We start from the raw sequence: 27,441 nt of genomic DNA on the forward strand, positions 1-27,441 counted from the left end.
GCAATTCCTTCACTACATATCATCTTTGTTTGCTTTGGATAAAATTTTTATATTTCTAAATCAGGACACCAATATAGTTTGAATAGTCCTTTGCCATGACAATTTTGAACAACAGCACAATCTGCCACAAGGATTAGAGAATTCTAAAAACAGATGAATCTTTCCTTAACATCAAGTCAGTTTTTCAACTGTCTCAGTTTAGAGAGCTTTTATGGATAATTTTACCCCAATATCATTTGAATTCATTCTGTTTGTGAATAGGTGATATAAGGGTTGATCATATAACCAAACTATTTCATAAGCACTTTTTTACAAAACCCTCCTCTAAAAAATTAAAACTATCATATTTGTGACAGACAGTACAGACGCATTTTATATTAGCCCTGAAAATAGCAGTCTTCGTTATTTTAGGTAAAAGGGTGGGAAATAACAGAATTTCTCTTCAGAGTTCTTTACTGCTTCTTAAAAGCCACCTCTCCATATTTCAGCTGTATCAGCCTTTCTAGAAATGCTCAAATTACTCCCGCCTATTTAAATACTGGTTAGAATAGACCTGAATGTTTAAAGATGCTCTTGAGAGAGTCATGTAAATTTGGTCCACATTGAAGAAGAGCCTAGTGTTTTGGGAGAGCTTCTCATCAGATTACTCAGTTTCACAGGGTAAAAATATTAGTTTCGCTATAGTACTTGTATTAATGATTGCAAACCCAGAAACCTTAAGTTTTGTGCTTAAAAGATTAAAGAAAAATATTTTAATCTGTGTAGTGCCTGTAGATATCCTTGTACTGCAAAACTGAAACAGAACAGTTGGCTGTAATTCAGTTTTTAAGAATGTCACCTCTAAGTAAAAAGCCTTATAAAATAAATCCAGAACTGAAATAGTTGCCAAGACATTAGAGCTGACTTCAGAGGAAGTTTTCACTATATTACTGCCACATTCACTCCATGAATTCTGCTGCCAGCTAGAATCTACTATACTAAGGTGCCTATTTCAAACAGAGCTGATACCTCAGACTAACACCTGCAAATATTAACAAAGAGACTGCCTGTCCTTCTTTCTGGTCTTCCGTTTCCTAAGTATCTCCATCAACCATAGCAAGACTCAGGGAAGAAAAAAAAAAACCAACCCTACAGAACTATAGTACAGACACCACGTGTTTCAAAAGGAAGAATGTCCAACCTGCCTTTCTGTATGAAGAAAGCTTGAAAGTTCACTTTTTCTACTAGAAGAGCCCGTGAAAATAACTGCAGGCAACAGATGTAAGAACAAGTGAATGAGTCCAAACAAGAACCAATGCAGTCATACCAAGAAACAGAACAAACTTTAGAATACCAGTATGAGGGAGAAAATAATACTCCATTTTAAGTCGCCAATTCCATAGACAGATGAGAAATTTAGGTAGAAGAGTGTCAGGTAGTGTTTCATACCCCTAACTCAGGAGGGTTGTGGGGAGGTGTGGTATGTCATCAGCAGTGTCAAGTGCCAGCCACCAAACACTCCTGACAACACTTCCAGCTGCTACATCCACCCAGGAACTAGTCTATCACAGAATGTAAGAGTCGGAAGGGACCTCTGGAGATCATCTAGTCCAATCCCCCTGCCAGAGCAGGGTCACCTAGAGCAGGTTGCACAGGAACGCGTCCAGGTGGGTTTTGAATGTCTCCAGAGTTGGAGACTCCACCACCTCTCTGGGCAGCCTGTGCCAGTGCTCTGCCACCCTCAAAGTAAAGAAGTTCCTCCTCAAGTTTAGGTGGAACTTCCTGTGCTCAAGTTTGTGCCCATTTACCTCTTGTCCTGTCCCCGGGCACCACTGAAAAGAGCCTGGCCCCATCCTCCTGACACCCACCCTTTAAGTATTTGTAAGTGTTGCTAAGGTCCCCACTCAGTCGTCTTTTTTTCCAGACTGAAGAGACCCAAATTCCTCAGTGTTTCTTCTTAAGAGAGGTGTTCCAGTCCCCTAATCATCTTGGTAGCTCTCTGCTGCACCCTCTCCAGCAGTTCCCTGTCCCCCTTGAACCGGGGAGCCCAGAACTGGACACAGTACTCCAGATGTGGCCTCACCAAGGCAGAGTAGAGGGGGAGGATGACCTCCCTCGACCTGCTGGCCACACTCTTCTTGATGCAGTGGCACCCCAGGATGCCACTGGCCTTCTTGGCCACATGGGCACATTGCTGGCTCATGGTCATCCTGTTGTCCAGCAGGACTCCCAGGTCTCTTTCAGCTGAGCTGCTCTCCAGCAGGTCTGCCCCCAACCTGTACTGGTGCATGGGGTTACTCCTCCCCAGGTGCAGCACCCTACACTTGCCCTTGTTGAATTTCATAAGGTTCCTCTCTGCCCAACTCTCCAGCCTGTCTAGGTCTCTCTGTATGGCGGCACAGCCTTCTGCTGTGTCAGCCACCTCTCCCAGCTTTGTGTCATCAGCAAACTTGCTGAGGGTGCACTCTATCCCCTCATCCAGGTCATTGATGAATATACTGAAGAGGACTGGACCCAGTACTGACCCCTGGGGAACACCACTCGTCACTGACCTCCAACTAGACTCTGTGCCCCTAATCACTACCCTCTGAGCTCCATCTTTCAACCAGTTATCTATCCACCTTACTGTCCATTCATCAAGCCCACTTTTCCTAAGCTTCCCTATGAGGATGCTGTGGGAGACTGTGTTGAATGCCTTGCTCATCCTGGTTTTGAGCTCTGCAAACTTCTGCTATATGTGGTGGGCAGTTTTCCTTCTTCTGTTTAGCTAATATGGATAATTTTGGTAAGCTGGCTGCTTCTTCCTCTGTGAAAGCTCATCTTTCTTATGAGAAGAGACCTACTAGGAGCTACCTATGTATGTCCTGCATAGAGTAGCTCTTTTTTTTTTTTCTCCCTAGGATACACTAGTGCACCTATTTTCAGAATTTTTCAGAATTTTACTGCTGTGTTCAGGCTTTGTACAGATCACTGTTCAGCAGTTCTGCTGTTCTTATTGCAGCAAGTAGTGATAGACCAACATGTGCTGAATGATTAAAAGGGCAGAGGCACAACAGAACCCCAGTTTTAAATCTGAAAAATCCCTGTGTGATCTTTACCTTGACTTTGTTAATGTCTTTGCTCCCATGACTAAGTGTCTCTTAACAGTTCTCCTGTCAGCGCTCTCCTTTTGAATGTTATCTTTGGATGCTGTAAACTGTTCATACTATTGTAGTATATTACTAATACTTTGTAATTGGAGTCTATCTGGAAGAAGAGGTTATAACTGGGTATTTTTACATTGGAAACCCTTCAAGACAGGAATCCTTCCTGCTTGTGGAAGATCACAGGAGTGTTTCTGTCCAGACCAGGCCCCTTGGCAGAGTGGTGGTGGATTTAATATTTAATTGCAGACTCTCATTTATTCTTAAATTTTCTGTGTTTTAATAACACTTGTTTCATGAGTTTGCTTTCCATGTTGAACTTCAGAGTTTGAGGAAAGCAGACCACTTCCTAATTTAGCATTGAGATGCTTGTGCTGACATGTTTTCAAGATGGAGTTTCCCCTGCTTCTGAATATCTTTGGTTTTGTTTTTTATTTGTGTTCATTTATTGAAGTTGTGGATGTTTTTTGACCTTATAAAGTACAAGGAGCTAAAACATGTGGGAGGGAGCATAGAAGAATGAAGAGGAGCTGTTACAGAAGCCTGTTCCAATTCTTTTGCAAGTGAAGGTATTCTCTACCCATTGTAAAATGCTGGTAGGTGTCTGAAGTCTAATGCTTCCCCTGGTAATGTTTGCAACTGCTGATAAAAGCAGTCTTAGTGTGGGGTTTTTTTCTTTCTTTTTCCTACATATAAACAGTAACCTACAATGGAGAGTATGTGGGTGCAAAGAATGTAGTATTACCTAATTTTTACAATGTATAGCAAATGCACTTCTCCTGAGCCATTTTTTTTCTAATAGAAAAAGACAGCTGTTTCTTCATTGAAATACAATATGCTTTGTAATATAATGTAAGAGTGTGTGTGTAAATTCTGTTGCTATATTTCCTTACACTAGTAGAAATAAAACTGGAGAAAAGGATAATTTATTGTAAGAATCATTTTAGCTTTCCACAAATACAGGTCATGAAAAATGATATTGTAAATAAGCTAGTAGCTTAATGTCTCTTGCTTAAGTCTGCTCTTGTACTGAATATGCTCCACAGACATTAATGTAGACATAGAGGGGATAGAATTTGGGGGGTTGCTTGGAGAGATCTGCTTGGAGAGATCCTGTGGGCTAGGGCTCGGGAAGGCGAGGGGGCTCAAGAGAGCTGGTTGGTATTCAAACACCACTTTCTCCAAGCTCAGGATTAGTGCATCCCCAAGAGCAAGAAATCGGGCAAGGGATGCAGGAGGCCTGCATGGTTGAGCAGGGAGCTTCTGAAAAAGCTCAAGTGGAAGAAGGAAGTTTACAGTACGTGGAAGAAGGGACTAACTGCTTGGGAAGATTACAAGAATGCCACCAGAGTGTGCAGGGATGAAATGAGGAAAGCCAAGGCCTCCTCGGAATTAAACCTGGCAAGGGATGTCAAGCACAACAGGAAGGGCTTCTTCAAGTATATTGGAGGCAAAAGGAAAACTAGAGAAGTTGTGGGCCCCCTGCTGAATGAGAAAGGAGCCATGGTGACGGAGGACGTGGAGAAGGTAGAGTTACTGAATGCCTTCTTTGCTTCAGCCTTTACTGCTTGGCCCAGCCCTCAGGAGTCCCAGACTTTGGAGAAAGAGGAAGACTTCCCCTTGGTTGAGGAGGATCAAGTGAGGGATCAATTAGGTATCTGCAAGTCCATGGGTCCCAATGGGATGCACCCAAGACTGCTGAGGGAGCTGGTGGAAGTCATTGCTGGGCCGCTCTCCATCATCTTCGAAAGATCCTGGATAGCAGGCAAGGTGCCTGACGACTGGAAGAAAGCCAATGTCACTCCAGCCTTCAAAAGGGGCAAGAAGGAGGACCTGAGGAACTACAGGCCGGTCAGGCTCACCTCCATCCCTGGAAAGATGATGGAACAGCTCATTCTGGGTGTCATCTCAAAGCATGTAGAGGAAAAAAAGCTATCAGAAGTACTCAACATGGATTCACCAAGGGGAAATCAGGTCTGACTGATCTGATAGCTTTCTATGATGGAATGACTGGATGCATAGATGAGGGGCGGGCGGTGGATGTTGTCTACCTTGACTTCAGCAAGGTATTCGACACGGTCTCCCACAGCATCCTCATAGGGAAGCTTAGGAAAAGTGGGCTTGATGAATGGACAGTAAGGTGGATAGATAACTGGTTGAAAGATGGAGCTCAGAGGGTAGTGATTAGGGGCACAGAGTCTAGTTGGAGGTCAGTGACGAGTGATGCTCCCCAGGGGTCAGTACTGGGTCCAGTCCTCTTCAGTATATTCATCAATGACCTGGATGAGGGGATAGAGTGCACCCTCAGCAAGTTTGCTGATGACACAAAGCTGGGAGAGGTGGCTGACACAGCAGAAGGCTGTGCCGCCATACAGAGAGACCTAGACAGGTTGGAGAGTTGGGCAGAGAGGAACCTTATGAAATTCAACAAGGGCAAGTGTAGGGTGCTGCACCTGGGGAGGAGTAACCCCATGCACCAGTACAGGTTGGGGGCAGACCTGCTGGAGAGCAGCTCAGCTGAAAGAGACCTGGGAGTCCTGCTGGACAACAGGATGACCACGAGCCAGCAATGTGCCCTTGTGGCCAAAAAGGCCAGTGGCATCCTGGGGTGCCACTGCATCAAGAAGAGTGTGGCCAGCAGGTCGAGGGAGGTCATCCTCCCCCTCTACTCTGCCTTGGTGAGGCCACACCTGGAGTACTGTGTCCAGTTCTGGGCTCCCCGGTTCAAGGGGGACAGGGAACTGCTGGAGAGGGTGCAGCAGAGAGCTACCAATATGATTAGGGGACTGGAACACCTCTCTTAAGAAGAAACACTGAGGAATTTGGGTCTCTTCAGTCTGGGAAAAAAGACGACTGAGCGGGGACCTTAGCAACACTTACAAATACTTAAAGGGTGGGTGTCAGGAGGATGGGGCCAGGCTCTTTTCAGTGGTGCCCAGTGACAGGACAAGAGGTAAATGGGCACAAACTTGAGCACAGGAATTTCCACCTAAACATGAGGAGGAACTTCTTTACCCTGAGGGTGGCAGAGCACTGGCACAGGCTGCCCAGAGAGGTGGTGGAGTCTCCAACTCTGGAGACATTCAAAACCCACCTGGACGCGTTCCTGTGCAACCTGCTCTAGGTGACCCTGCTCTGGCAGGGGGGTTGGACTAGATGATCTCCAGAGGTCCCTTCCAACTCTATGATTCTATGAGCTCAGCAGTAAGACATAGCACCACCTGACTGGAAATTAATAAAAGTAGGCAATATTCAGTAACTTCCCTTTTTACTCAGCTGGACTAAGACTCTAAAGAGTTGGCTAACCTTCCAGGCTGTCTACCATACCAGCTGCACTTGTTCAATAGCATAAACTGTCTGGTTCAAATAAAAATTATCTGAAGGAACAACTGGACTACCACACAGCCATACATCACCATTGTCCTTATATATATACACACACACCTTGCCATTGGCTCCTATACTCAGCTGAAGAGTCTGCTTGAACTAAGACTTTCAATATTGTTATCACAATTGTTTATTAATTAAACAGGTTACACCTATTAGTTAAAGGGTTGCATCATCATCTCATGGATTAACCTGATGAATCTTCTAGTAGTACTGTATGCACTTCCCTTATCCAGGTGGATCTAGAGAGGAGAAAGAACCTGTCTTGGCAAGGAACTCATCTGCCACACAGAAACAGCAAAAAAAGGGGATGGAAAGGAAGAAGTGACTCTCACTGAGATCTCAAACACTGCGGACAACAAAACCTTACCACACCACTGGCTATTTGTAGATACACGAGAACTCTCTAGTATGTAAGTCACTACACAGTAGTACGAAGCTAAGTGCTTAAACTATAAAACGAAGTTTACAAAACAAGATCTTAACCTTCCTTCCTCAAACTATTTCTCATGCTTAAGGAAGCATAGCTGAACATGTAGTCTGATGCCGTCTGATGCCAAGGTTTGTTTAAGAAGCTCAGTACGTTCCCATCCCCTGAATGTCAAAGAACATCACATGCCAATTCATTCCCTTCCAGAAGGGACAGGCAGACCCTCTGTGGCCTTTGGTCCCCAAATCACCAGACAGCTCCTTCCCAGGGCTGCTACTTTCCTGTGATTTCCCTTGAGTGTGCTCTCCCTCCAGAGGAATGATTTTAATACTATGCATCCTACACAGCAGAACAACACAAGTCTGGATTTAATATCCCATTGGGGTTTTTTGCCCCCCTACTTCATGTGCACTTGTACTCAATCTGCACATTTTTTAGTTCATAAGCAGCACCTTTATATGAAGGTCAAGAGAAAAAACGTATTAAAAGTTATAAATCAAAAACATACATTAGCCACTGCATTGTCCAATTCCAAAATACACAGACACATTAGTGCTCAATGTGAACAAGCTAAAAAATGTCTACAGTGTTTCTGCAAGGAGTACCTTTGATGGAAGTCAAACTTAAGCAACACTGGTCATAATACACCTAGGATCACCAAGTCAGACTGTATATATACACCTGCCCATTCTGAATGAGTGAGCTCTCAGGAGTACTTAGGTTGGCATTTCCAGCTTTCAGTGAGAAACGAAAAACTACAAAAGACACGGTACAGACAGTACAACAGCATGGCACTTTCAGTTGTTCTCAACACTCCATTTTTTTCTGAGTTTATATCAAAATGAACATGTTTGCTATTATATAAAGTACCCAAACATGAACATATCCTTTAGATATGTTCTCAGATGCCCTATTTCCCACAGCGATTTAGGAACATCTTTGTCCAAAACTGCTTTTGGATAAGCAGTACTTCACATGCTTTCACATAAGAGAAACAAAACCCAAAAGAGAGACTAGTTCCTTCTCCAGAAAGAGATCTCCATCTCTAACCTCATTATCTTAGCTAGGCAAAGTCTTTCCAGGACAGCATAAAGTCCCTTTGACAGCAACAAAAAAAAGAAGAAAAAAAAAAAAAAAGAGCCTTTTCAACCTTTTCCTTGAAGTTCACTATACCTCTCACCTACAGCAGCTTCCTTGGATCATACATCAGGTGCAAAACAATACAGAAATAGACTAGGATGAATCTGACATCATATTCTCCTTTTCAAGATCCCACCAAGGAATTTCATAAGTCATTTTCTCTTATTTACAAAGTAACAGTAAACTCTTTCCAAGGAATTTGCAAGAATGAGAAACAGCACAAGCAAGACTGGCCCTTCCCCAATAATTCAGTTTGACTGTGGATTTCCATGGTCTGAAAGAGGCCTTTCAGGGGTTTGTCACACATGCATCACCCAATCTGTCACTCAACAAAATTAACAAATACCCTCTTTGGTTGTCTGAAGCATGACACCTGAAAAAGAACAAACAGCCCACTGAAGTTTTAGATATAGGTCAAATGCCAGAGATGAACAGAAAATTTCATGATGAATGTTTTACCATTTACCAGAAAACATCCTGGGAATTAAAGAAACAACAGCAAACCACCATAACCAAGAGCTGTCTCAGGCAACGCTAACAAAAAAAAAAAAGTCACACTTCTGCCTTCTGATATTTGAAACTCCCCATTCATAGTAAATGCTCCATTGCTCAATATCTATTGACAGGTTTCAGATTAGTTCTAGCTGGACTTCTGTTCTCTATGACCAACAATATCCACACACAAAAATTTGCTTGATGAAGTTGTGCTCTGCGATATGGACATACTAGACATGAGGGGCTCATGTTGTGCAGCTTGATGATACTGAACAGACACTGGGTAAGTATTACTGAATGAGTGTGCTGGGGAATGTTTTATTGTATAATGATGAATATTGAGGGGACAGATGGTTAAGGTGAGTGGCTTTGATACACAGCCTATTGAAAATACCCAAAGACTAACATAAGCAGTTATGAAGTCAGTGGACAGCCTGAAGCTTCTCCAACAAGCAACTCAGAGATTTAACTGACCTTCAAAGAAATACTTTTCTGTGGAGAAAAGGAAAATTAAGATCTAGTCTGGAATAACACTACACTTATCCAACTCATCCCAGCAGTCCTCTTGTGATGAAGTTGTGTTCAGTTGACTGCCTAGCCAGGACGGGCTGATGTTGCACTTACCCAAGATGCTGTGAGTCCCAAGTATAAAAGTTTCTCGTACTTTTTCAATAAAGAAAAGGTTAAGGGGATGTGACCTGTATATACAGTCTGTAGTAAGACTTAAGTGAATAAAGGCAGTATGAAGGAAGCTTTAGTTTGTACATTAATTTTTTTTAACAAGCCATCTTCCAATTTTTAAGTAAACAGCCTTCTAAGACAGGAAAAACTGACCTAGGAATTGGCCTACAACCCTTCATTTGTTAACAGACCTATTTCTTACTTATCTGGCACAGCATCACTAGAATTCAATGGATCTTGTAGACTACTTCGTAAGTTTTGATGCCACTTAATTCAATGTTAGACCTTTCTTTTTAAGCCCCCACCTTTTCTCCTGCCCACATTAAAGAGCCTTTGATATCAATTCAGTCTGTCACTCAAGGTTCATTTAAAGTAGCTAAAGGAATTTAGGACTCTAAAAAGGCAGCTTTAATCAAGATACCTGTGTTACAATATGACCCTCAGTAAGCAGAAAATTTGATCCTTTCCTCTGCAAAAAGAATTCATCCGTGCAAACACCAGACATAACAGCACGTCTCCTCCAACAAACTAGGCCCAACAGGCACACCACATTTGCCCATTTCAAATTTAGCATGCATCCACACTCACTTGGTCCTGACACTCTCACTCTCCACTGAAGACTGTAAAGACACAGCAGAACAGAAAGACAGAACTGAATTGCACTGTGGAAAGTACAGCACAGTAGCAGGGAAGAGGCGACAATGATAAGGATACTGGAGAAAAGGAGACACCAAAAACAAAGTACAGCAGTTTGAGGACATACTATTTTTCATAATTACAAACAGTACCTCTTGGTGAAGACAGATTTCTTATTCATGCCATGGTGTGCTCAAGTAATCTAAGTATACTTGATTCAATCTTCTATCTCCTTTACCTACATTTCCCTTCAACTCCCACAGCTGGGCTGAGCAACTTACTGAATGGCCAGACTTCTACAGAATCCCTGAAGTTTCTAGGACAGAATGCTAGCAACACCTCAGACTAGAGATGTGTGAACCCAAAGCCTTCATTTGCCCGTATCGAAAAACTGTACAAATAGTGAAACAACATTCAAGCGGTGTCTCATCTGACCAGTCAGCTGTACAAAGAGGCCATACCTGCATGGAGTCAAAGCAATGTAAACATGGAAAAGTTGCAACTAGATCTGCTTTGAGATCCTAGATCACCCTTAATTTTCTCACATCAGAACCCAAATTTTCTTTTGGGAAAACTACCACGCACTATGGAATGAAGTGCAAGCTTTTGGTTAGTTTTTGACAGCTAGTGAAAACAGATCCTGCCAGAGCTCTTCTGCAACCCTGAGCCCCCAGCCAAGTAATTTTAGTTCTGATTTCTCATGACTTACTTCACAAAAAAGCATAGCTTACAACAGTAATGTTGAAAAAATATCATTGTAAGAATATCTAAAGTCAAGGCATATGGAAAGTTTTGTGCACATCTGCAAACAGCAGCAAATTTAAGGTATGAATGCCAAGTTAGTTCTAAATTTTCTGAACAAAGTATCAAACACCATTATCTCCTTAGAAAACAGACTCAAGTTGCACCATTTTTGTTTCAAATATGGATCAGTAATTTCCATATTTATACTACTGATCTGCTGCAAAGGTAAACAGACTGTTTATTATCTTCTAGGCACTATATGCAATTATTTGGACTTGCCTAGGTTCAAGTCTTGGACAAATTTGTTCCTCATTTTTAAGAGTTATTTCTGATATACCATAAGGAAGACTAGAGTTTTAAAGTGTCAAAAATCCTAAGGAAATATAATTATTCTGTCTGGCTTTACCTTATGAAGGCAGCCTAGGGTTTTTCTGATCTGCTGATCTTGATCCAAAACTCAACAAACCACACAAGATCAGCTAAAAGAGAGCTCAGTTAGTCTTTAAGATACACATCAGGATTTTCTTTTGTATCACCTAGAAGAGAAATAATTGCTAACTAGTGTTTAAAGCAATACACAAAGTGAAACAGAGCTATATGCTAATATGTCAATAAAAGAAGTTGTTATATTGTCAAACACAAGTCAGAGTATTGCTTGCAAAGAACAAGCAACATTAATAGCCACACAACACAGGAACTCTCCCCATCTTTTAATTAATATTGCTTCCTCCCTTTACTATCTTCTCTTCTACAAATATTTCGTATCCTATATTCATTTTCTTTCATTGAAGCCAACACTGTCAAGACAATAAACTCTTCCGAGAAGGTGATCTTAGAAGGCCAGTAGATTTGTAACAGTTATCTGTGAAATATCACAGCACTTTAATAGTAATTTGCAGGTCTGTGAGCGTAACAGTCATCTTCTCATCTTTTATACAGCAAGTCTAACTTCTTAAAAATTAAATTCCTTGCATAAAAATTTCATAGATGTTTTAATGCCTGAGAGATTTAGAAGCCGAGAACAAAGGAACAATAATGGAACAGAATTAAACTCTTATAATTGTGATTTGAGTAAGCTTCCACTTGAAATATATGCAACGAATAAGTCTCCCTGAAGTAAAAAAAACACGAGTTGTAACAAATATAGTAAGGATTATCCGCCTAGCAGTTGTTTTGTAACAAGTGTCATAGAAAGACCAAAATTACTAGCAAGTTATGTCACTTTGAAAAGCCTCTCCTAATAAGAGCATAAGATACTAAACAAGACCTACCTGAAAGTTTCAAGATTACATTTTTTGTTGTTGTTTTGCTACATCAACCACTTCCAGGGCAAAGTACTGGAGCAGAAGCAGTGAGAGTAACTTAAATGCAACCTATTTCAGATTACAACCTTAAACAGCACCTGTACTAGTGCCCTCATCTTTCAGAAAGCAAACCAGACCTGAAAGCAACCTCTACTGATCTGACATCATTATCAACTTTCCATGAAAAATAATTTTAGAACTAACTCCCAGGAGCAGCCACCTGAGATGCTCAGAGTAACATGACAAAACAAAACTAAAGAAGCTGGGAGAGATACACAACTCTTCAGGGTTTGAAGAGCCCTAGGAAGTAGAAAGAAGTCAAATCTACTATTTTCCTGATAAAATACTATGCTGGCTTGGCAAGAAGTTGATACAATTCCATGGTATTTTGAGAGCAGGTGCAAGGAAAACATGCTTTACAGCAAGAGCCACATGCATGAGGTTACTAGCAGCAAGCCCAAACTGATCTTTTTCACATAGAACACTGTCAGAGAGAGCAAGCACAATAGGTGCTTATGCATTAGTTGGTCTTTCATGTAAGGTTAAGGAGCAGTTTAATTTCAATGGTTTAAGATGCTTTAGGAAAAGTCCCATAGATATTTATCTGGATTTTAGACAGCTAAATGCATAAAAGCCTTACCTCGAGTGACTATATGTAGGTTAGATACAGAAGAATTAGCCCAATTCTGATTCGTCTTTGAACATTTTACGCCACATATGCAAAAAACCTAAAGCACTTCATAGCTATTTTAGAGCTCTGAATAAATCATTTGAACATTATGCATGGTATAACTGATATTACTCTTCTGAAGTTTTCTGTTTACCACTTCTCATCTATATTATTTTATCTGGCCTAAATTCAACCCCATCATCTAGCTTTAAGCTTCTCCCATTACACGTACCTCCTCTGTTCTCAGATGATAGCCTGACAAATACTGCAAGTGCTGATATTGGGTGTACTTGGTGATAAATACTTTTCAATGTCACACACATAACACTACTTTATTTTGATTGAATTTCATTTTAGGTAATGAACAATTAAGACAACCAATGTTAAGGTCATTGTGCATCATTCCTTGCAAAGTTAAAACAAGAAGTCACCCAAATATCCAAATAACTTCTTTGTTTTCTCACAGTAATGATGGTAATTACGGACACAGGTATAGTGCAACTCCACTGAATCCTAAAGCCTTTTATGATAATAGTTTGAAGTTGAAAATAACTGAGTTTTTCCACAATCAAATCACTCTCAGCCAACGGAATCTTACCTACAGCCATCTAAAAGACAGAAAAAGCTCTGTGTCCAATCACTTAACGGAAATGTTGTTTCTTGAGATACACCATTATTTTTTAATAAAAAATGTATGAATCAGCTCTGCTTCTATGAAGAAAACAGACAATACACCCACATAAGCATTTAAGAGCCAAGGGACTCACTTAGATTATGTTTAAGCTTAGGGAAGCACCTAAGAGATGATAGGTTTCTTTCCCTTCCCAGTAGCAGTCTTTATTGGCCTGTCTTGTCTGTTCTTGCCTGTTCTACAGACCTACCATATTTTCATTTCTGATGCCCATTTGAGGAAGAAGAATTTAGTGAGCACGTGCTGAGCATATGGGCAAGGTAATTCCCTTCTCATTCCCACATTACTTAAAAGCAGCAGCATGCTCCTCTTCCTATCAAAGGAGCTAGCCACAAAACCTGCTGTTTGCTTCTTCCCCCTGTTCCCATTTGTTACTTTGCAAAGCCTGGGGCTGTGAGGAAGGACAGATGAAACGCGAGTGCCACTGCCAGAACAATTCTTCAGAAAAGCCACTTTCAGGAGTTCCACTGAAAATGGAACGAATAAGAACAGGCCAAGAACTGGCTTAATTGAACTACCAAGCAACACTGGGCTACCAGAACTTTGGCTGGGCAGCCCAACCTAAGCAAAAGGGCGGAAGAGAACAATTTTCCCTGTGTATCGGTTCCAAGTGGGTTAACTTTTTAAGAGCAATATGCTCAGAGTGACCCCACATGCTCTATAGGAAAGTTCACACATTCAAAAAGTTTTCTTCCAAGATAAAAAGTTCAGAGTGGATTTCTTTTCACAGTATTATTGCTATCTGCATATCTGAGACATTCACCTTTATCAATCAGCACAGCAGGCGAGTTTGAACTCAACCAGTCAGAAAGTTTGTAACAACAGGCTGAAACACCTTCTCCCCTATTAAAATAATCAGATTTCTAGACTAGGGGAAACAAACCAAACCATCTAATACACATTAGTAGAATTATACAGCTTATCAGTACCTAAGAAAATTGATATGTCTTTAGCAGTTATGGCCAGAAGTTAACGACAGAATATGAGTAGTCCCAATCGTCACACTACACTGTATCTAATTTTAGGCCACCTGCATATGTTCACCACCTTCCCAAAAAACAAGACTGAGCAGTAGTTAGAAGCCACGTGGACACCAATGAAACCATTGCAAAAGCTTAAGTCCTTAATGCTACTGTCCTTCCTAAACACCACATCCTTTACTCTCCCAGCCAAAGAACTCACAACAGAATTAAGAACAAGTCTGCTATCATAACATAATGAATAGCATTCAAAAGGGTGAAAGAAGAAAAAAAAATAAAGCAAAACCAAAAAACAGCCCACACTGCTATTTCTGCCCTGTAACATCTAGCAGATCCCAATCTAACAGTGGGATCACTCCTTACAAGGCACTGTATATGCGCCTACATGAGTATATAAATCCTCTACTATCTGCACAAAGAAATACATGCATGCACACACACCCCACATGCCTTCCTCAATCATTTCAAGAAAAATGCAAGCCCACAAGAACCTTTTAACACTCTCACATCCCAAAACTAGCTTTTTGCATAATTTTTCCTAATGAGAAATTAAGACAGCAACAGCATGATTTTTCTTTCTGATGTTAGAATCTCCTCTGTCCATTTCAGAGCAGACAAGAATTGAATTAGCATGAATCACCACCCTTAGGTGGTACGTTTCCATTTTCGTATGCTTTGTGAATAGAAAATGGTAGTTCCTAAATCCATTCCAAGAAGCTACTTTCACATATTAAAGAAGCTCCCAAGTAATTCAGGATTTGAAGAAAAAGAATGCTCTGAAATTCAAACTAAAGCACAACAGTATTTCATGTATAAACATACTCTCAGCTAAATTTAGAACAAAACCACTTATTAGAAAACAATACACAACAGGTTTAGCACTCACTGCAAAGTTTGTTGTAGTGCGTAACATCATCCCTTTCAAGCCTCTACGCATAAATGAAAACGACCTGCTTTATTACCCAACAACTACAGTCAAATCTTAGCCCTGCAGAAATCCTAGATATCTAAATGTGCATGATTACTTCTGTGAGATTAGCATAAAGCCTCACTTCATCAATTCTCTATTAACTATGTATCTGCTATATTGAACAAAACACATAAAATTGCTTTGTCAAGAAAACGTGCTAGAAAACAAGGTATCAACAAATTACAGCAGGTAATGACAGGATTTGAGTTCATCCTCAAATGTTTTGCAAGCCTATTATACCAGCTTGCAAGGTATATACTTAAGGAAAGACAGATTCTCTGTTCTCCATCCTATACAGAAAGATTATACCAAGGTGGAACCCAGAACTGCTCAGTAAGGGAGGTCTGGGAACACAAAGGTGAATTAACAGTTGTATACCCAGTTGCAGAAAGAAACTGCTCTTACCCTTCACCTAATACTTACTGTTGGCTCCCACATCCTCAGCTACTCCAGAACCTCTCATTCTCAGGTATGTGAATCCCAGTATCAGAAAGAACAAGCATGCAGCAGTTAAGAGGAACATGGACAGGTAATGTGCACTGAAGCCTCCAGTGGTGGATACCTCCTCTCTTTTGAACTGTTGCAGAAGCTCCTCCTCGGGCTCTGAGAGATTCTTCTTGTAGGTGTTTTTCAGGTAGGTATGATTTGAACCCGTATGATTGGAGTGGTTGAGTCTAAGGGAGGAGGTGGTTCCACCCGGGGGAAGGCTATTAGTAGCTGAATAGATCCTGGATTCAACATGATAGCTACCAGCAGCACCGCTGAGAACATGGTTATTGGTCGCTTTCCTAATGGTGCCTGGAGGGTCAGTGATTTTACTGCTGTCCGCGTCCGTGAGCGATGGTGGCAGCAACAATACTGCAGGGGATTTCTTAGGTAGGCCAAGGCGGTATCTGGGGCTGGGAGGACTAGAGTCCAGATTTTCACATCCTCCTCCTCCCCCCGCCGCCACCGCCGCCGCCTCCTCCTCCTGATTTCTGCCCCTGTCTAGACTCCCGGCAGCAGCCGCCTCCGCCGCCGCCGCCGCCCTGTCATTCGTTACGACTACACCAGCACCACAGCCTCCGCCAGCCCTTTCTTGGCCCGTCTCCATCACGCCAGCGCCGGCTGCAGCGCATTTGCTTGTTATGAATGGAGCCGGAGACTTGCTGAGGCTCCGTCTGGGCCGGCGAACTGCAGACTCCTCCTTGGGTACCTGCTGCTTGGCCCTCGCCCCCACCTCCTCCTCCTCCGAGTCGGAGTACTTGTCCCTGCTGCCGCCGTAGGAGAGGAGCCGGTTACCGTTCACGGTCCGGCTCTTCCACCGCTGCTGCTCGCTCTCCTCTTCCTCCTCCTCTTCGTCGTCCTCCTCCCCTCCTTCCTCGGCGCCGTCCCCGGGCTCCCTCACACCCTGAGCCGCCGCCGCCGGTCTCCTGGCCGCCGCCCCCCACCAGGCGTTGGGCTTCCGCCGGGCCGCCTCCTCCGGGGGGGAGCTGTTACTCACGCCGCAGGCGCCGTAGGGGGCGGCGGGCCTCAGGCCGCGGGAGAGGGGTGAAGCCCGCTCCCTCCTGCTGCCGGCGCCGGCCTGGCTCCGGGGACTGGTTTCCACATCCGACTCGTCCGAGCTGAAGCCCAGCAGCACTTTGCCGCCCCCGGCAGAGGGTGCTGCGCGGCCCCGGCCGCTCCCGGCGGCAGCCCCAGGGAGGTAGGGGGGCTCGGCGCCCACCAGCCGCGCACCCACGCCCGGGGCCGCCCGCCCGGGGCCGCCGCCTCCGCCCAGCGCCGCCGCTCCAGCCGCCGTGTTATTGTTGTTGCTGTTCCGGGTCTTGTTGGCGGCGCCGCCGTGAGCTCCGGCCCGCTCATCCTCGCGCAGCTTCTTCAGCTTCTTCAGGTAGACGGGCCGGGTGTCCTCGGTGACCGGCCCCGGAGAGAGCCCGAGCCGCTTCAGCTCCGAGAACAGCTCCTCGTCCGTCAGCTGCGCGGCCGTCGCCATTTTCCGCGCTCTCTCCCCCCCCGCCGCCGCCGCCGCGGCGTTTCCTACCCACGCGCCGCGCCGCGCTCCCCGCCGGAACTGACGCGTGCGCACTCGGCTGTGGCCGAGACCTGCCTGTCACCCCGCGGCACCGCCCGCCGGCGCCCCTCCCCCCACGCCGCCGACCAGTAACGGCTGGGGCGCGCGGGGGGGGGAAAGCGGGGGGGCGGCCGGCGCGCGCGCGGCGGCTCCAGCTGCCCCCCTCACGGTAGACGGTGTCCCCGCCCCGCTCCTCCGCGCGGGGCCTGGCGCGGCGGCGGCCCGGCGTGTGTTCCCCCACCGTCTCAGAGCTCCCGCCCTAAGTGTGGGGGCGGGGGGGGGGGGGAGTCTGGCGGGTCCCCCCTCTCCGTTGCCGGGCTTGGGGCGGGCGTTATAGAGGCAGGGGCGGCCCGCCGCCTTCTCTTTCTACCGCCAGGCTTGAGTCGGCGGTGAGGGCGGCCTGGCGGGTCCCCCTCAGCCGCCGCCGGACTGGGGCGAGGGGGTCTGAGGCCGCAGGGGTGGCCCGGCGGGCCCCCCACTTCCGCCCCCGGACTTGGGGCGGGGGTTCTGAGGCGGCGGGGGCGGCCCGGCGTGTGTGCCCCCCTACCCCCGTAGCCGGGCTTGGCCGGGGGAGCGGGGCTCTGAAGCGGCGGGGTGGCCCGGAGGGTCCCCTGCGTCCGCCGCTGGGCGTGGGGTCTGAGGCGGCGCCGAGGCAGGCCTGGCGGGTCCCCCTCGGCTACCGCCGGGCTTGGGGCGGGGGTTCTGAGGCGGAGAGGGCGGCTCGGCGTGTGTCCCCCACACCTCCGCAGCCGGGCTTGGGCGGGGGTTCTGAGGCGGCGGGGGCGGCCCTGAATCTGTGTCCCCCCCAGTCTCCGCAGCCAGGCCTGGGGCGGGGGTTCTGAGGCCGTGATCGGGGGCGAGGAGGGCACCGCCGGGCGTACAGCAGTCCGCAACTCGGACCGAGCACCAGACGTGCTTTAACGCCACTTCCAGGTTGCAAATGCAGCCTAACAACGGCTGAAAACATCCGCAGAGCCCAGGTGTGCATCGTGCTTGGGCACTTCCCCAAGGTGGCATCCACTGATGAGGTGGGCGAACTTTTCTCTGTCAATTCCAGCATCAGGACGTCACAGCTTCCAGGAGAGGGATGAAGTGTAACAGAATGAAAGCTCTGGGAAGCTGCATCCTCAGTGTTGGTAGCTGAGCACCACCCTCATGAACGTTGTCATTGCCTGGATGTACTTTCCTCTTCTTTGAGAAAATACAGTCTTTGAAATGCATTACAGTTGGAACAGTCTAACTAGATACAGGAATGTGTACTTGTCAAAATGATTGTGCCGATACATGGAGATGTCATATCGGCATTTCTCAGTGTGAGGTGTGTGCTGGCCCTTTGGCCTCAGAACCTCATGTGGAGGCTTCAAAGTCTCCTGACCTGTGTGTCTCTATCTGTCCGCCCCAGATGACAAACCCCTGTGTTTACTCACTGCTTATGACCTCAAAAATGCAGGAGGCTGTTTCCATTTTGACCTAACTTTGACTGGCCTTACAACACCATGTGCAGAAGTGGTCCAGAAACAAAATCCAACTGCGGGAGCGGTTGTACGTTTCCCCCACAGTCTGCTGCAGTGAGGAGAGTGTGGATGTGCCCTGCTAATGTCAAAACTGAAGTTGCTATTGAGGAACATTTGCAGGGCAGGAGTTAAGGTAGCTGTGAGGCAGCTATGTGCTGAAGATCAAGCCAGTCTACAGAGCTACAAAAGTGGCTTGAAGCCCTTTTTCATCATGACGGTGGTGATAAATGGTGATGATTAACTTCTGTACCCCACTCTCCATTTCTGACCAGCCACACCTGGGAATGCAGAACCCATCCTGTTGTTCATCTAAGCCTCCTTTAACACAGCTCTTCTGAGGCAGAGAAGCAGTAGACAAAGGTCTGTTCTACTGGTGCACTCTACGTGGCACAAATGTGCACAGCCTGCGCCTGTGTCCCTGGCACAGGAGCCATTTCACGTACAGCAGTGTTGTGCACGCGGAGAACTCCAGCTGTAAGGAAGATTACACTTGACATGAACTCCGGTACACATTGAACCGCTAGCATAAATGCACCTGCTCTGACCTATCTCCCAATCTGTAGTAGCTAATTGGTACCCCAAATGCCATGATAAGTGCTTCTGACATTCCATTCCTCCTCCACCTCAGCAAGAAGCAACCCACACCTTGCATCAGCTATCTGGGGTACGTGTTTGAATGTGTGTTCCCCCTCCCACATGCTCAGTCCTTACCTCTGTCTGCCTGTGACACTGGCCAAACTAAGAGCAGTCAGTCCCAGGCCAGATACCCTTCTGACAAGCGCACTGCTGGCTAACACCTGCTTGGGCACCTTTCTTGGAGTAGGAGAAGATGTGCTGTCCTACAAGAGTTGAAGATCCTGTGTTCTCACCAATGCAACTTGCATGTTCTGTCTGTTTATTACACCAAGGGCATGAGTTAGTTTATAAAACTGTTTACCTAGCAGCAGGAAGGCAGTAAATGCTATAAATTGTTAACAATTGAATCATCTCCTGCAAAACTATAGCATGGAGATACACAGAACGGCTGACTGAAAAGTCTGCATATTCCAAGTCATGCTTGAGAATCTGTGTGCCAAAATATTTTGAAATGTTTCAAAAATATGTCTTCTGGTTGATACTGAAGTAGGGATAACTCCACTACCAATCCGAAATCTGCACTTTTCTTTGATAGTATACATTAGTATCAATAATATCAATGCCTCATTAGTACCAGTACCTCCATGTAGTAAATTTTTAAGTGGATACTGAAAGTAGATGCTTTTAAAAAGGTAAATATTGTCTGCAGAGAGTGTGGAGGCTGTTCTTCATCAGGAAAAAAAATGGTGGTTGTTTTTTGAATAAGACATTTTGGTGTGTATTTTCCCTCTCATCCTTAAAGGACTGGTGTTCTCAGGAAACGGCCAGTTCTTCCATTGGGTAAAAAGGTGTTCTGGAAGTTAGCAACCGTACCTCTGTCGACTTTGTTGGGACTAGGATTTGAAGTTGTATCTTAATACCTCTTTTACCTTTCTTTCCTGATTCCAAATTTCTGTGATGTTTATGCATTTTTGTAAATTCTTAGAATGTATGAATGACAGTTGCCTTTCTAGGGTCTCTTGCTGCAAATTCCTCTAGCAACTAATGCAACCCAGTCTCTATAAAACTCATTGAAGCATTTAGAAATCATGAGTCACATCTAAAAGAAATAAGATCCTCTTGTAAAACTCGCAATATTGCGAGTGCTGGTGTCTTTCTATGTACCTTTTGATTTTTGAGCCTTAAGGTATGCTCAAATCACATTCACGTTCTCTTAGGAATGTGATGTTAATGTAAGTGAAGAGTAGGAATATACTTATCCTTTCTTTTTTAGTAAAAGTGGAGATTATCATGCAATCGCAGGACTCCAGGAAATAGTACAGTTACTCCTAAGACAGTATGCATAGGAAGAAATCATTCTTCACTATGAAAACAAACTGTATTAATCTAATTTTAAACATATTTACTCTGGTTTATCTACTTGTTTCAAATACTACATGATGAACATGAAATAACTGTCCGCTTGTAAAACTGAACGGACTTTTTACTAAGAAAACTATTTTTTAAATATTACTGTTGCCGCTACCATGCAAGTCCTGTGTGAAAAGACTCGCTTGCACGTCCCTTTCTTAAGTTCTTATTTCTCCTCCTTACAACTTCCACGTGGGTTTTTTCAATGAGAGTGAATCCATCTTTGTTAAAGTTAGGAGTGGTGTTAACAGTACTAATACGTACCATGTGTTTATGTATCGACCATGCCATTCTGCATGACAGCCTGTGTGTTTTGCTGATACATCTCTTGCTGATATGCTTTTCTTTCCCGAGGGCATCCTATTAATGTTCAAAAGGCTTATGCCGTCTCTTGCCTTTGCATTGCTGCTTATTTGTGGCTACGATGTAGGCACCCACAAGGTATCTAATGCTCACACTTCCCATGTGGTGCTGGACTGTTTGCATATTGCAACAGCGTGAGCAGTGTGCCAGGTACCCCAGGTCCCGCAAAGAGTCCATGCATTCCCAGATTACAGTTCTTGTCTAAGCGTCCCACGGCACTTCACAGTGTGTGATGACCTGCTATGACCGTGCAGTTCTTGTCACTGAATGAACAATCTTAGTTCGCAAGTCTGAGACTTCATAAGGCAACAGAATCACCTCCTGCAGTTAATACTTTGCCCTTCCTATAACCTATGCCGATCCATAGAATAGCATGTTCTCAACTGGGAGTTCATCCCTAATCGGGTCATATAATTCCTGGCTCACTTTATTATGTCTGTCTTCCTGGGCACTGGCCATTTTAATGGGACTGTTGGAGGCATTACTGCTGACTCTGTATGTTGAAAAAAAATCCACAAAACGAAACTCAAAATCCTTAAGACTGTCTTAAAAAACTGTGTTTATTTAAAAAGGAGAGTTTACTTATGTATGAGCCTTTCACTAAAATTTGCTTTATGTGTTCAGTTCTTTTCTCAGGAACCAGAATGGCTAGATATTTATTTTAAAATCTGAGCCCAAGCTGTCCAGCTCCCCAGGCACTGAGCTTAAGAATGCCAGATATTGGAAGACAAGAGATTTCATGACAAAGTGTGACAAAAAAAATAATAAGGAGAAAAAAGGTAATAGGAAAATAAACTACAATAGAGACAAGGGCTTTAGGAATGAAACAAAGAAATAATAATAGTGGCTAAAAGCTAATGTGTGTTATGATTGAGAGGCCCATCCTGAAGTTGTTTATAAAGAATGGATAAATCTCATAAGCAGGAGAGTATCAAAATGTCACTCAGCTGTTGGTCCCTGAAACCTTCTTGCCCTGTTGTCTTATCTCGCGGAGTAATTGTTGCTAGAAGACTGCTGCATGCTGTAATAGACAATTCTAAGTGCGTGACAAATCAGTTGTGTAATTCATTCTCTAAAGCCTTGCAGTAGATTACATCCAGAGTGTTTTGTTTAAATTTGAAAAGGGAAAAGTGAAGCTGAGCTTGGTGGTCAGGCAGGGTATTTTTCATATTGGTTCACTACTCCTAACATACAGAACTCTGGCTAGGTAAAACAAATATTTGTGACCCAGAACTGGCAGAGGTACTTCTACATATATATAATGCCCTACCAGCACAGGCACGGCCAAAAGCCATGGCATTACACTATTCTGGCTTTTAAGTGCCTACTTTCCTATTATTAAAGTATCCTTTGCAAATATTTTCAAGGTCTAAGGAATGATAAAAACTAGAGATACATCCTTAACCGCAGCAGAATACTGGGAAGCAATCCTGTCTGTCTGAAATCAACAGAACCTTGAAAACCTGGAGATGCCTGATTTCCTGCATTCCTGTACCTTTATTGTTTAAGGAAATACCTGTAAGCACCATGCACGATGCAGACATGTTAAATATACCTGTTGAGATTTTTTTGTGATGTCCTGAAAAACCTTTAATATGGGCGTAGACATGGAACTTTAGCCTGGGACCTTGATAGTGTTTGGCTGCAATGTGAAGAGCAGTGCAGACATAGCCACAAAGAGCTCACTGTTTACAATTACATCCGACTTTGATCCAAGGCTAATGTCTTGAAAATTTACGTTTACTTCATTCATCTAATTACATTTAAAAGAAAAGCCATCATTCATGGAACAGAAAAAATGAAGTTTACATTTTACATTTTCATTTAATTCTAATTGTGTAACGCATTTCTTGTCCCCCAAAGCTCTAATTTCAGTTCATTCAATAAATAAGCAGAGTATAAATACATACAGTAGACAAAAATAATCAAATTAAAGAAGTTCAGAATAGGCTCACCATTCTGCTTTCCGTCCATGTCATTTGGCTGCTGCAAAATCTAAATTCAGTGTATTCCAAAGAATTGTTGTTATCTATGCTTATTTAGCACTTGGAGACCACATCTGTTTCAATTGCTCTCTGGCACCTGGTACTGTGCAAACATAAGAGAAGATGTTCCCTGTCTCTCGATGACACCCTTGGCTCCATTACCTCCCACCTGAACTGTAGGCAAGATACATAAGCAGGAAGCCAGCAGCCCTTAGAAAATCCCACGTTCCTACGGGAAGCACTTGTACATCTCAGCAGCGCAGACTGCCACAAGCATCTCAGTCTCTCCTGCTCTCAGCTTCTTATTGAGTATTGAATCGATCCTTTTGTTGCAAGTGCTCAGTGGTGTGGGCCTGGCATATTTAAAAGATTTCCTTATGCTGTGCCATTTCCACTGTCAATAACTTGACTCACGTAGAAAATTTCTCCCATAGAGGAAGAACTTCCATAAGAACCACTTACAGACAATGGGAACAAAGTCCCACTGGCCCTAAGAACTAACATTTCCTACTCAAAGTACATGCCACATTTCTAGAACTTTGTTTTCTGTCATAAAAAATGAGTACATTTAGGGAATGTTCACAACAACTAGTTTTTGGCCTACAGATAAGTTATCCACATCTCCATGTATGGGCAGCTTGGTCATACCAGAACCAAAGCTTCTGTGTCACACATCATCCCTCTGTACTCAGCACTGGTGAGGCCTCACCTTGAGTACTGTGTTCAGTTTTGGGCACCTCATTACAAGAAAGACATTGAGGTGCTGGAGCATGTCCAGAGAACGGCAACAAAGCTGGTGAGGGGTCTAGAGAACAAGTCTTATGAGGAGCTGCTGAGGGGTCTAGAGAACAAGACTTATGAGGAGCGGCTGAGGGAAACTGGGGTTGTTTAGCCTGGAGAAAAGGAGGCTGAGGGGAGACCTTATCGCTCTCTACAACTACCTGAAAGGAGTTGTAGCGAGGTGGGATCGGTCTCTTCTCCCAAGTAACAAGTGATAGGACAAGAGGAAATGGCCTCAAGTTGTGCCAGGGGAGGTTTAGATTGGATATTAGGAAATATTTCTTCACTGAAAGGGTTGTGAAGCATTGGAAGAGGCTGCCCAGGGAAGTGGTTGAGTCACCATCCCTGGAGGTACTTAAAAGACATGAAGATGTGGCACTTAGGGACATGGTTTAGTGGCGGACTTGGTAGTGTTAGGTTAACAGTTGGACTCAATGATCTTAAAGGTCTTTTCCAACCTAAATGATTCTATGATTTTATGATCATGGGAGTGTCCAGCAGGCACCACACATTCCACTTGTCTGCTGCAGGTAGATGACATTGTAGTGCTTAATTTCCCTCTGTGAGAATGATGCACTGGAAGTTTACCTTCACCACTGCCTAGACGTCCTCCCCAAACTGCCAATGGCTTCTGCCCCATTGCTTCACTTCTACTCTGTGAAGCATGACATGGCAGCAAGCCCAACAGTGGGCCACATTCTTCCTTCAAAGGTGCTGAACTCAGTATGCCTGGTAATTCAGTGGGGAACTGCTGTGCCCAGCGTTCAGGCAGCGCGTGGCGGAGAGGCCCAGGTTTCACCACTTTGAAAGGCATCTAAGGTGTCTGCCCTCTGCTCAGGAAAGGGTGGCTATAATCCCAATACACGTTATCCCCCTGCTACTCCTCTTAGATTGACCAGATCCAAGCAAATCTTCTTCAGAAACGGGCTCCTTTGTCAACACTGATGAGCATCTTGGTTGGAAAATGGAGCTAGGAATGTCAAGAAGCTGATGCCCTTGCCCCACGGTAATGTCCTCCAGTTATGGGGCTTTTGTTCTTCACTCTGCAGGTTCATTACAGACCAGAGATCTGCCTCTTCTCTTCTATGTCAGACTTCATATGAAAGCTGGATCCTTCACATCCAGGATGTACCGTGTAGCATCCTGTCCAAAGATGATGTTTAATTTCTCAGACCAGAGATACATCTGACAAGCTACTCTTGGTTATTGTACCTGAAAAAAAAATGGCCTTCCCTTGCTGAACTTGCATTAGAACTGTAGTCCCTTTACTGTAAACTATTGGACCAGCTCCAATATCACTTCTGGGAAATGCTCACAACAGCAAAACCCTCGTCCTCTCCCTGCATAGCCAGACAAGAGTGATGCTTTCTGCCAGCTCTCCCGCTCACCTCTCCATGCCTCTATGACTGGGGTTGGGCTAGAGTGGAACACCTTCCTTTTCCTGTGGAAAAGAAGCATAAAAAGGAAAAAAAAACCCACGCAGAAATGAAAAAAGGAGAAGACACATTAGCAATAGGAGAAAGAGTGTTAAAAAGAAGTAAAGAAAGTAAAAGGAATAGAAGAAAGCAGAAGGAACAGCAGAAAGCAGTAATATAAAAATACACAACAAATTTAGAGGCAAATACGGAAATGACAGCTTTGTCCCACGTGAGGCTTTGTAGGACCGTGCAGAGGTGCTCTCACGAGGAATGCTAGCGGAAATGTTTGGAAGAGCTTTACGTGCATATGGGATGAGGTAGGGCGGGGGAAAGAAGGTGGGTTTTTTCAGCTATTCATCCATGCTGTGTAGGGAGCAGTAGGTGGAGGAGTGAACTCTTCTCTTACCCGCACCATGACTTCATCTGTAGCGCAGACACTTGTGCTCCAGATGTCTATGGAAAAAGAAAATGGCATTTGCAAAGCTGAAGAGTTGGGGGCCCATAGCACACAGGTTATGTACCCTCTGAGCAACAGAATAGAGCCTGCTCTAACTTATCACTTTCTATCATCTGTGGACATAGGTTTCCCCTGCTTAAACCAGTCCTTGTGAAAATGTTCTGTGAAAAAATAAACATGGCAGGAAAAATAAAATATTACCTAATAGAAGAGTGCTCTGAACAAAAAATTGTCCGCTGCAAAGAACCTGTGAGAAAGAATGAACCATCCATGTATACAGCCGATGTCCTAGTGGAGAGTTTTCAGACAGTTGTGATCTTAAAAAAAATGCTTAAATTAAACATGCACTTCAGTGTTAGCAGAATAAAGGACCCAAATGACTCACCTAAGGTCATGAAGAAGACTCTGTCAGAGCTGTAGACTGAGTTAATGTCATGAGGGCACCAGTCAGGAAATGAAGATCCTTGTTCTTTGCTCTTGGCTCTGCCACTGACTTGCTGTGTGGCAAATCACTTCCTCCTCAGGTGACTCAGTTTCTCCCATAGGCAAATGGAAATAATTACTCATCTTTGTAAAAGTCCTTTAAGAATGAAGATGGAAAAAGTTATAGAAGAGCGAAGGAGGAATTCCATTCCAGTGTTCTCCCCAGCCCATCCTTTGTCCTCTTCCTGATGGATTTTTTTGCAGAATGATATCTTTGTTACTGTGAATGGTATTTTGTTAGATATAATAAGGCTGCAAATTATATAGCAAAAGCATGTTAATGAAGTAAATGGCGGATTACTTCTACTATATGCTATAAACAAACAAAAGATGTGCTAAAATAAAATTATCTGTATTGCAGAGTTAGTCAGTCAAAAAATGAAATGCCAGTTTGCTACTCAATCTGGAGGAAAAAAAAGCAGTATGTGACTAAGTAATTTAAAATGTCATAATATAAACAGAAACAAGGTGGGCACGTATTATTAGACTCTTAGAAATGTGCTGGAACAGCCACAGGTAGAAGAACTCAATGAGAATGTTTTAGATCGTAAAAGGAAGATTATAATTTTAAAGTCAACAACCTTGTTTACAGCAGAAGCAAGAAAACATATAGCAGTTGAGGTAAGGTGCTATGAGGGGACAAAAAGGAGTACAGGCCTTACTTTGTGGGTTGGCACCCAGAGAAATGGAATTAACTGTGCTACAAGCTTTGAGAGGTAAAGTGGGGAAGATACACAAACCAAAGTTTTCAAACGAGCCTTTTCTAATGTCTTCCTTATCTTCCAAGTGCCCAAGTTCAGATGTACATAAGACCAATTTTTGAAAATGCTAATCATTCACAAATCTAAATGAAATTAATTGGAAAAACATCTAGAAAAATACAGGAGGGAAACTTTTTCAGCTAAAAAACTGTAATAGTTATTACTAATTACTTGGATGAAAGTTTTCAGTATCACACATGCACATTTGCAACCTAGTGTACACCTGTTATTTGTTATAACCATATGAAAATCTACAAACAGCTAATTAGGCAGCTGTATCTCATATTGACGAAGCTGATACCTTCAAATTAATGCTTAAATCTACATTTTACATATGCAACTGACCACATGCAATTTAGAAATGGTGTTTGAATTTTGTTTGTAAAATGTTTTA

At 43.9% G+C, this 27,441-nt stretch overlaps 1 protein-coding gene across 2 annotated transcripts in view; it reads right to left on the reverse strand.

Moving 5' to 3' along the window:
- The window catches only part of LEMD3 (LEM domain containing 3), a 54,717-nt gene extending 37,388 nt beyond the window's left edge, over positions 1-17,329 (reverse strand). The window contains exon 1 of one of the 2 annotated variants that reach the window (XM_063323024.1): positions 15,674-17,325. In XM_063323024.1, coding sequence (XP_063179094.1) covers positions 15,674-17,222 — 1,549 coding nt within the window. In that variant the 5' untranslated portion in view covers positions 17,223-17,325. Of the gene's footprint in view, positions 1-15,673 lie in introns of both variants that reach the window. The other variant, XM_063323025.1, reaches the window with a different exon arrangement.
- Positions 17,330-27,441: the final 10,112 nt, after the last annotated feature.

This window comes from Chroicocephalus ridibundus, chromosome 1, assembly GCF_963924245.1.
Source record: "Chroicocephalus ridibundus chromosome 1, bChrRid1.1, whole genome shotgun sequence".
In the NCBI taxonomy this organism is placed as follows: domain Eukaryota; kingdom Metazoa; phylum Chordata; class Aves; order Charadriiformes; family Laridae; genus Chroicocephalus; species Chroicocephalus ridibundus.